Source organism: Melospiza melodia, chromosome 3 (assembly GCF_035770615.1).
Source record: "Melospiza melodia melodia isolate bMelMel2 chromosome 3, bMelMel2.pri, whole genome shotgun sequence".
Classification (NCBI taxonomy): domain Eukaryota; kingdom Metazoa; phylum Chordata; class Aves; order Passeriformes; family Passerellidae; genus Melospiza; species Melospiza melodia.
This window is the reverse complement of record NC_086196.1, coordinates 46,691,486-46,701,671: the sequence shown is the minus strand read 5'-3', so window position 1 is coordinate 46,701,671 and position 10,186 is coordinate 46,691,486. Positions and strand designations below refer to the sequence as shown.

At 39.3% G+C, this 10,186-nt stretch overlaps 1 protein-coding gene across 1 annotated transcript in view; it reads left to right on the top strand.

Moving 5' to 3' along the window:
* The first annotated feature begins 306 nt into the window (after positions 1-306).
* ACTN2 (actinin alpha 2) overlaps positions 307-10,186 on the top strand; it is a 67,643-nt gene continuing 57,763 nt past the window's right edge. The window contains exon 1 of the mRNA XM_063151594.1: positions 307-729. Within this exon, the coding sequence (XP_063007664.1) occupies positions 595-729 (135 nt within the window). The 5' untranslated portion in view covers positions 307-594. The remainder of the gene's footprint in view (positions 730-10,186) is intronic.

Here is a 10,186-nt window from a genome sequence, read left to right as displayed (position 1 = left end):
CCTTGGATGTCCTTGCTGGGCTGGCTCGTGTAATCCTTAATCTGAAAGTGCGAAGCGGCTCAGGGCGGGACGCGGGCTCAGACTAGCGCTGAGCAGTGTCGAACCGCATTAGCAGATGGCAGGCGGGCCTCGGGCAGCAGGAATCGGTGTCGGCAAGAGAGAAACAAAGCGAAGCAGAGGCCGGGCAGGTGTCGGGCTGTAAGAGCGGGCGGGCATTGGGGCACTGGGGGCGCTGGGCAGCGCGGCCCGCCCGGCCCCACGTGACGGCCGGCGGGGATAATAAGCGGCGGCGGCGAGCGGCGCGGGGCTCCTGCGCAGGGTCAGCCACCGGCACCGGCGGCACAGCCGGCAGGGACAGCACACAGCGAACCAGGGAGGGAAGGTCATCGCAGGGCAGCGCCTACCTGGCACTCTCAGCCTCTGCTCTCAGCAAGATCACTCAATATTCGTTTCCTGTCGCCTTGCAAAAAGAAAAAGAAAAAAAAAAAAAAAAAAGGAAGGAAAAAAGACACTGCTACCTACAATCTCCCAGCAAGTAAACTAAACTTAAATCGTAGTAGAAGCCAGAGCAGCTGAAGCTGATCCCCGGGCAGAATGAATAGCATGAATCAGATAGAAACAAACATGCAGTACACCTACAACTATGAAGAGGATGAGTACATGACCCAAGAAGAAGAATGGGACAGGGATCTGCTCCTGGACCCAGCATGGGAGAAACAGCAGAGGAAGGTCTGGAAATAATGTGTATCTGTCTGTGTGCTTCTGTGTGGAATGATGCCCTATCTTACTGCCATGCTGTGTCTGGAATTGTCGGGGTTGTACAACCGAGGGGCTCTAATAAAATATATTTTATGTTGTGTAAACAATTTCTATAATGTATAGTAGCTATGCCATATTTTTAGTTTAAAGCATTGAATTTTTAAATTCTGAAGTGAAACCTTAAATTATTATTCACGGGAGGCAGGAGTTTATTTTTGTATTGCACTGCAAATATTCTGTCTGTACCTCTAGATTTATGTATAAGTATTTCTGTAACTTTCAACTTCACTTCCTGGATCTTTCCTTTTGGAAAGCAGACTCTGAATTGATGTTTGTGCCTGATTGATTTTCAAAAAAGTAAATTGCAGTTGTAGGCAGAGATGAATAAGACTTCAAAATTAGTGTGCAGAAAAGTTTGCAATATTTCTGAAAGCAGACTGAGAAGTCACTTCTGAAATTGTGATCTTGCAAGTCAGCTCTGATTAGAATTTATTATTTATCTCCATTCTGACTGAATGACCTGACAAGGAAAATATTGCCCAGAAATATATCCAGGCTATATTTGGAAAACTGTATGTCATGATTATGTTCCTATATGCCAGTTCACTATCTGGGGGAAAAAACCCCACAACATGTCTGTAAAGTCCTTGGAATACACAGTTTTAGAAGAAATGCTTTTTGCCTTGTAGGTGTAAGAAAACTATTGTGCCACCAAGTTCTGCCCATGTTCTTTTTCTTAACACAGGCAGAAATTATGATCCCAGCTGCAGTCATGTCAAAGCTTTGGTACTTTAGTAATATTTCCAATATCTAATTTAATGACATTAAGTTTTAAGCAGCACGTGGAAAAGAAAGACGAAATAATGCAAAGGATTTATTGCTTTCTAATTTAAAAGGTGATGTGGAAGTCACAGCTGACAGATCTGGGATTAAAAGGTTATCTGCTGGTTACAAGAATGAAAAAAAGGGAGGGAGTGAGAGACAGTGCTCTGGACAATAAGGCTGAATATGCATTTTGCACAGATGAGCATCTTAAGTAGAAGGTGACAATTTAGATCTAATGACAATCTGTCTCACTGTTACACTTCTATAAAAGCTATACTGTAAAAGTGTAATTATAAAAGTTAGAGCTGTTAGAATAGTTGGGGCCAGTGAGTTTGCTTTTCCATTAAAATTTGTAGAAGCAATATTTTCCTCTCAGATTTAGCTTGTAGCTTCCCTCCTTCTGTTATTTGTAGCTGGTTTTGTTCATTTTCTTACATTCAGAGCTGTTCAGATCCTGCTCTGCGAGGATAAGGGGAGAAGTTCTAAGTTGAAGTTCACTTTTCTTGATCTGCCAGCTGCTGCAACTCCTAATGAATAATTAAGTTGTACTCAAAACTGGTGTTTGTATTAATTTGGCACTCTTCAGATGGTGAACTATACTTTCATGTTTTATAATAAGAATGAAAATTATCTGAGTGCTAAAGTGCTTCAGTGATTTGAAACTGCTCAGCTGTAAGGGGTTGTGTTACATCTGATAAGGATTCAATTGTCCAGTATTTCAGAGAAGGCTGTTTTTGAAAGAAAATGGGCAGGTTACTAGATGCAGTTTTCCTTCAATGCAGATAAATGTTAAAAAGTAAAGAGAGTTTGGATAAGTAGACATTCTTATAATAAGTCTCTTGATTTTTACAGGAAAGCAGGGAGCAATTAAACTGCATTGAAAATTTTATGTTTCCATTCCTCTGAACAAGCCGTACTTCAGCAGAAAGTAAAATTTCCACACTGTCAAATGAAAGCAGACTCTGCTTTGCTTCCATAGAGAATGTGGTTTTGCTACTTAACGTTGCCAATTCCCAGGGTTTAGTTTTAATATTAATGTGATACCATATTCAAATAAAATTTACAAGAGGGGATCCTTATTCTTCATCTTGGAAAGAAATCTGAATTTATTATTACATGAAAAGTAAGTACTCGCATGATAAAAGGCTTGATAAACTTTGTGGAATGTCAAGGCTTCTATCTTTTCCTAATCTGTGCTAAGACAGTTGCAGAAAGTGCTTTAGTTTCCTTATTCATTAGGAGAAGACTGCAAGCACATGAGCACAGGTCTTTGTTCTAACTGGTAATACAATATTCAGAAGTGATCTTGGTGGAGCCCTGGCAGTTGGCAGCATATATTTTCTATGAGATGGTCTTGGAACAAACCAAAAATAAATGCCATTGTTTCTATTGTGGGCTGCCCTCTCCAGACTTGCCATTTCAGTGATATGCCTGGTATGAAATCTGTCAACAGATGCTGGTAACACATGATGACGTCCATAGGATTACAATGGAGGTGACGCCTAATTATAACCATGGTTCGTAGAATATTATGGTCTGCTGTAATCCAGGCTCCTTGGTGGTCGCAGATGTCCAAAAATATATGAAGAGCACTATAGGAAGGAAAGCTGAGTTGTAGTTTAGCATTGTCTCTCTGAATGTGAGCAACAATTTCAATTATTTAGTTGAGGTAACATTTAGCCTGTGTCAACTCAGGATATCAAGAAAATGCAAAAATTTGACCATTTTTGCATTAGGCGCTCTTGGCAAAAATTTAAATGTCGTTGGGCGTTTCAGACAGCAACTTTAAAGAAAGGAAAAATTATATTTTGGATGGTCATGCTGTCTACTGTAGAAAATAATTAGAGAACCATGGCCTTTGTGTCTCTTGAATATATACATATGTACTATGTGATAGGAGACTTCTGAAGTCTGCTCCTTGACCCATTACACTTCCACTGCCCATGTGTGCTGAAACAGCAGCTGAAAGATCCATGGAAGTGGCCCCTTGTTTCTTCAGTGCCACGCAAAAATAAAGAAGTATTGGAAATTAGAAAGCCTGGCCAGAGAGGGTGGGATTTTCTTCTTTCTGCTCTGTAACCCTAGACAAGGTCAACTCACCTCTGACCTTACTTTTCTCACTGGTAGAAAGAGGTACAGCAATGATATTTCTAAGAACTGGTAGAAGTGGTTTGTTCTATGGTCTGTCAGACTAGAGATCAGCTGTCTTTTAGTCCCTACCCTGCTGGACTGGGGTGGAAGTGGAAATCATACTAGCTTATAATGGAAGACTTAAAACATGATTTCTCTTTTCTTCATAGTAAATTTATTTCTCAAGTTTTCTTGAAAAGTTCAACAGACTCCACAAACCTTTTAGTTTCACTACCCCATATCTCAGCAGAATTAAAAGGAACATAAGGAAATGCAGCATCCCTTAGCTTAGGAAACCAAAGACAGCAATGCTCCTTGAAATGCACACACACTATTCTTGCAATGTTTTTGATCTGCCAACACTGCTTGGTTAGCCATGTGTTTAACATGGCTCTTGCCTATTTACAATAAGTAATTATAAAAGTGAGTGTGCTTTGTAAAACTTTGACATGAAATGTGGTTTGTTAGATTTCCAAGGAAGGTTGTAAAACAAGAGTAGTCCCTTTTTTAGCGCAGTTGTATTGTATTGTAGGGCATTAAACTGAACTCACATATTTAACATATGCCTTCGGCAGTCATAAAAACGTGAATGACACTATTGCCCTAACATATGTAAGGAAAGAACTGGGGACATGTTCCTTGTCTTACTGCCATTGTTACAGATGACTGACCTTATTCTGTCTTGCTCTGTAGCCCTGGTACCACATCTTTGTTAATGCAAAAGGGTTTTAATGTAGATGTCAATGTAGATGATGACCATTTGGATGGTGTTATTTATGCTGGTATAAAATAAACAAGATTATTTAAAATATTTATTTACTTTGATACTGCCCTTTGTCTGAATGCAAATTTACTTGATGACACTGAACGTTGTGCATGACTGAGGACTTTGGAAAAGATTCTTAAGGCTAAAAGCTGTCTTTTCAGTCTTCAGCAGTGCATATCAGATTGCTTTTCAAGTGTGACCTATAAGGATTTATCTGCATTACCTCCTTTGGCTGGTAATATAACTCCTCTTGTCCTTGCAAGAAAAAAAAAAAAAAGAAAAACCCCAAAAATTTGGAAGTCACGTGTATGGCAAATTATTTGGCAGGAGCTATCAGAACTATGGATTATGGAGAATGTTCTTATTTTTATGTTACTGCAGCTTTATTAAGTTCAGCAGGTTTGAGAGGTTCATTGCAGCCTGAAAGAGAAATTGACCTTGTGTTCAGTCTGACTTCAGAGTCTATAAATAGAGTTACAGTCAGTATCCTGGATTTACTCTACGGTTTGCTGCATCTTCTATGGATGGAATTTAAGTTGCTTTCTTATCAGAAACCTCTTCCTGTAATAATTCTACTGGTGAGTGAGAAGGCAGATGCAGTGGAAAGAAACAACTTCATTCTTCACTGGGCAAGAAAAATAAGCAAGGATGAACGAATGAAACATAAATGTAAGGTGGAAGAGGGTTGGCAGGAGAGGCTGGATGCCACCAACAAAATTAAATTCTACAGAACCACTTCTCATGGACTTACAGGCTCCAGATTGAAAAAGTTGTGGAGAATATAATGACGTTTTCAATGTGTAGAGGGCATTCTAGCCTAGGTCTTCCTCTGTTACTGAGATTATCTGGAAATAAAGTTGGCTTGGGTTTTAGTTTGTTTGTTTGTTTTAAACCATGTAAAATTCTTTCCTTGAATAATGAGCCTTGGGGTTTGGCTCATATGGCAGACACAGAAACCACCACTAGAGGGTTTTTACTGAGGTGGCACTTTTTACCCACTTGGAATACCAGTGGGATTGTTGAGAAGGCATGGATTCCCCTCTGCAAGCAAGCAACATGAGCAGGGTCTGGACTTGAATGTAGGAGGTGTGAGGAAGCAAAAGGTCCTCTCCTTTCGAAGAGAGTATGAAAACTTCTCATTATCTATTCCTACTACTAACCTGTTAACAGTTGCATACTTCTTATAAAGAAGATATTCTTATGAAGAGTTGAGGAGCTTTAGAACTACTTTCAGGATATGCCAGGAGGAAAATCATCCAGAGTCAAAAGCAGAATGATAATGGTAAAAGCCATGTGCCACGGTAGTATATGCTATTTCACATGCTGAGTCCTATGTTGCAGTTCTCTCCCTCCCTTACCTTTTATGCAGGTAATTAGGATTATGAAGGTGAATTGGGAATTCTGTTGGCTGAAATGCAGGATTTTCTATTAGTAGTAATAGTTAAAAAGTGCCAACAATTCCACCTGCTTTAGACATTTTTTTCCCCTGGTGTTCAGCAAGTATTTGGCTGTCTTGTATGGAATAGCAATGTCTTGCCAAATGATCCACATTACTGTAGATGCAGATTGCACCTTATGAAAGTAGGTTTCAGCATTCCAAGGCCAAATGCTCCTCTTTTGCGTGCATCAAGAATTTTTTTTCAGTGGATGCCAAAAGCTGTAGCATTAAGAACACACAAAGAACATCTCTTGTTGTCTTTTAAATCCTATGTGCATTCTCAGTGGGAGATGGCCCCAGAGATGGTCTGCTGAGAACTTTGTAGTCAATAGACAAACTTTTTTTTTTCTACAACTGCGTGTCTTGATTTCTCAACATATACTGTAACTGTCCAAAGTATTAGACACTGATGCAACAGAAAGCCATGGAGAGGCAATTTCTTTTATCCTATGAAGAGTTGCCATGAGAGCAGGAGTCCCTGTAGAAAAAAGTGAATGTGTTTATGGCCTGTTCTGTACAATTTGCCTCTTAGAGATTAGTGCTTTTTAAAATAGTAACATGTTAAATTCCTCTTGCTGATGTTACTTGCATGGAATGGTGCTTGAGAGGAGCATGCTGAAAGGATAGTGGAACAGTCATATTTTGTCTAGGAAGCTGTCAATAAGGTGTGCAGCCCTGAATACTGGGTTGCTGGTATATAAAGGAAAAATCAAAGAAAACTATTATGAAATTCACTTTACTAGACATGATTATGTAGCTATTTTGTTTGAATGGGAAGGTTTTCTTTACCAGTACTAAGAGAAATCAATATATTACTTAATAGTATGTTTTCTATCTAAACTCAAATGAACCTCTCAATGTTGACCCATTCCAGGCTCTGTATGCTTTAAGTGTTGTCAAATTGATAATTCCTACAGTCTCAGTTTAGCTGTTAATTTCCATTGACCCCCAAATATCTGCCAGCAACAGATTATGAAAAGAAATTATCAGAACCATTTTATAATGGGAAGCAAAGGCTACCTGCTTCCTGTACTCAGATACACACCACAACCTCCCCTGAAATTTGTATAGTACAATGTCTGTCTGTAGATATGCTGATCCAATTAGTAAGACAATAAGGATTGGAAGAAAGTATGCATCTAAGTGGGTTTCCATAAGCTGCAACCAATGTGCTTAAGAGCTAGAGAAAAGCTGTGTGTTAAGCAGCAGACTTTGCAATAATCTCTTGGGGGTGGGATGTCTGCATCTTGGCTGAATCTCTGTTGGGGTCACTGGAGAGCTGAAGAGAGAGGCATGGAAGGTGTTTGCTTGGAAAGCCTCTGAGAATTTTCAGCCCTGGGACCACAGTAAAAATGAATCCATGCTTATACAATTTCTAGCCCTGTGCAGACAAAAGCAGAATGGGGTAAATTCTGAAACGAATGAATTTCAGTAAAAAAATATCACAATACCATCATAATTTTCCAATTTGAGCTAAAACAGCTTTACAAAATGAATTTTGACTGCTTTTGCCCAATGAGGCCAGGTCAAAATCTTTCATTAAAACCCATCTGTCCTCTCACAAGACAAAAGACGTCATTATGATGGAAAAATAAGTTGCCAACAAATGCCTCACATGAATTGATCACTGTTGCATAAATTCTCATCTATTTAATGACTTTCCATTTAGCTCGTGATTTCTCAATTGCACTGTGCAGTTCTACTGATTAATTTCAAAAGGACTGAGCATTAAGATTTTCTTTAGTTGCAGATCGTGATTATTTAGTAGATATTAGTAGTATTTTAGAAATTTTACTGCAGACCCTGCTTACAGAAGAATGCATTGGATTTGCAGCTGGATTGCAGGTAGATGTGATGCAGGAAGAAACATGTCAATGAAATAGAATTAGATGGGAATTTGTGCTGCTTTGCTTTGTCCCAAGTCAAAAAATGTCCCTCCTGTGTGTTGTTTTATGGCCTTACAAATAAACAAATATAAAAGTGCTTACACGGTTGGCAAAGTTGAGTTGGTTTCAATGGCTTTACTGCCAAGCATAACTTCTTCTGAGCCATAATTGTTGGGATAAACAATGTGTAGCTGATGTGGAATTCCTCCACTGTGAGCACTGAGAAGTTGCTGACTCTGCGTGAACATCTCCTTTATGGCCATGCATTCTTTACTCTCAGCTGATACCAGAAGGAGTACTCAATTTCTTCCTTAATTAAATTTCATTTCTTGTAGTCTGGGATAATTTTCACATCTTCAGTGTTTGGGGAACACCATTTCATGAGATGCTGTGATAAGAGAGTGTGATGTTTGTTTTTAGATCACTGGATTTGTTGGTTTGAAATACGCCTCAGGCTGAGAGACTTGAATAAGTTGTTATCATAACTATACAGGTCCTATACAATGCTGTACTTCTACACCATAAAATTTGGCAGGTATTTAAAGATAGAAAGTTCCTCTTTTCACATAATTTAACAGCAAACACAGTGTTATGATCACCCTCTGTGCCTATTTCTGTACAGAACCCGTAGTAGCTCTTCCTGCTGGCAGTACAAGGAACACTTCAGTACAGATCAAGGCAGTGTGGTCTCAGTAATCCTCAAACTGCTGGTGTGAAAGGCTTACAGGGCAGGTGTTACTGCTCTGCAGAAAGAGACCGAGGCAGAAGGCTTAGAAATGCAATGATCTCTGTTTATGAAAGTGTCTCCTTCTTGAAATGGCAGCTTGTAGAAATACACTTCATACTTTTGAAGGCCTGTCCAGAGGGAAGCAGAAGGTGACAGCTGTCTGGATGATTTTTAGTTAGTTTCTATAATTGGACCTAAAAGTTGAGTGTGCACAGAGGGGAAAAAATAAATTCTACATTTCTGTCCTAAGTGCAAGAAGGGGCACTGCTGCTCCTGTGTCTGGTCCTGCTTTTACCCACTTTTGAGTTATAAGGACACATTTCTTTGTCCATGTCTTCATCTCCAAAAGAGTGGTTGTAATACCTTTGTGCTGGCTTGGCAGATGGCAGTGATAAGTGTTTACTGTACTTGATATGAGTAAGATTTTCCATTTACTTCAAGTGCTTCCTCCCAAACGCTCTGAACTGCCAGAATTCCTTCAGCTTGAAATCTGATGTTTGTTTTTATTTCTCTTCAAAAAACTTGTAAATTAAAGAAGTCCAGCCATCCATTTCTTTGATAACTTGCAGAACCTAATTTAGAGCAGACAGATTCTAATCTTAACTGCCCCTCTGAAAAGCCTTGCTCACCCCCACTACCATAGCAGGAGTCTGTGGAAAGTGACTACCCCAGGCTAAATTTAGCATCCATGATTATTCCTTGAGCATCTAAGGAAACTCATTTTTTTATAGGTGTTGAACACCCAGGCATTTCCACTGACGTCAGGAGGAACTTCTGTCTATTTTGCACCCTTGAAAATCAGCCTGCTATTTTGGCAGTCACAGAAAGGCTTAGCTATCTAGCATTAAGTGATTTTTTTAAACTCTGTTTTATATTTAATATTGGCACCAGTGTAACTTTTCAGTGCTGCAAGACTTAAGACATTGCACTCTTTAATGTGAAAAAAACTGGTACCCAGCTGCATTGAATTCAAATTTAAAAAAAGCAAAAATCCCAAACACCCAACTATAAATGATTGTGTAGCTCTGGGGTTAGACGAGTTCCTGTGAGCTATGAAAACCTCTATAGTCCAAGCTCATCTCCAGCTCATTTCTGGAGAGTAGTTCCACTACAAGTTTTCTTTGGCAGAGTAGCTGATCATCCTTGACTCTACTACTATCCAAGGGCTTTCAGTCCCCTTCATTTGCTGGTACAATGATCTTCTGCTATATACCAGATCATGGAAGAAATTTGAGGCAACCCTCCCTCTTCTTAATACCTTTTAATCCTAAATAATTTCAGTAATGTGGTTTGCAGTGCAGCCCCACAAGCAGCTGTATCTGTGCATGCACATATTATGTACAATGCACTTGTCACCCATCTGGCATTCTAGTAAAAGACAAGCAAAACACCAGACATGAGACTGAAGTTGGTTTTCCTTCCTTTTGTCTAAGGCCTCATTTCCATGATGGAGCACAGGTCCCAGAATGGCTGGTGTTGAAAAGAGAGAAACCATAAACAAAGAATTGTTTATTTAATTGATAAAGCAGTTTGCTTATCACAAACTGTCTAAAACTATTGTTTATGCCTTCTGCAATTACAGTCATCATTGTTTATTTACCCATCTATTCTTAGTGAAGTGCTTGAGAACTGGTTACTCAGTGAAATTTCTTATT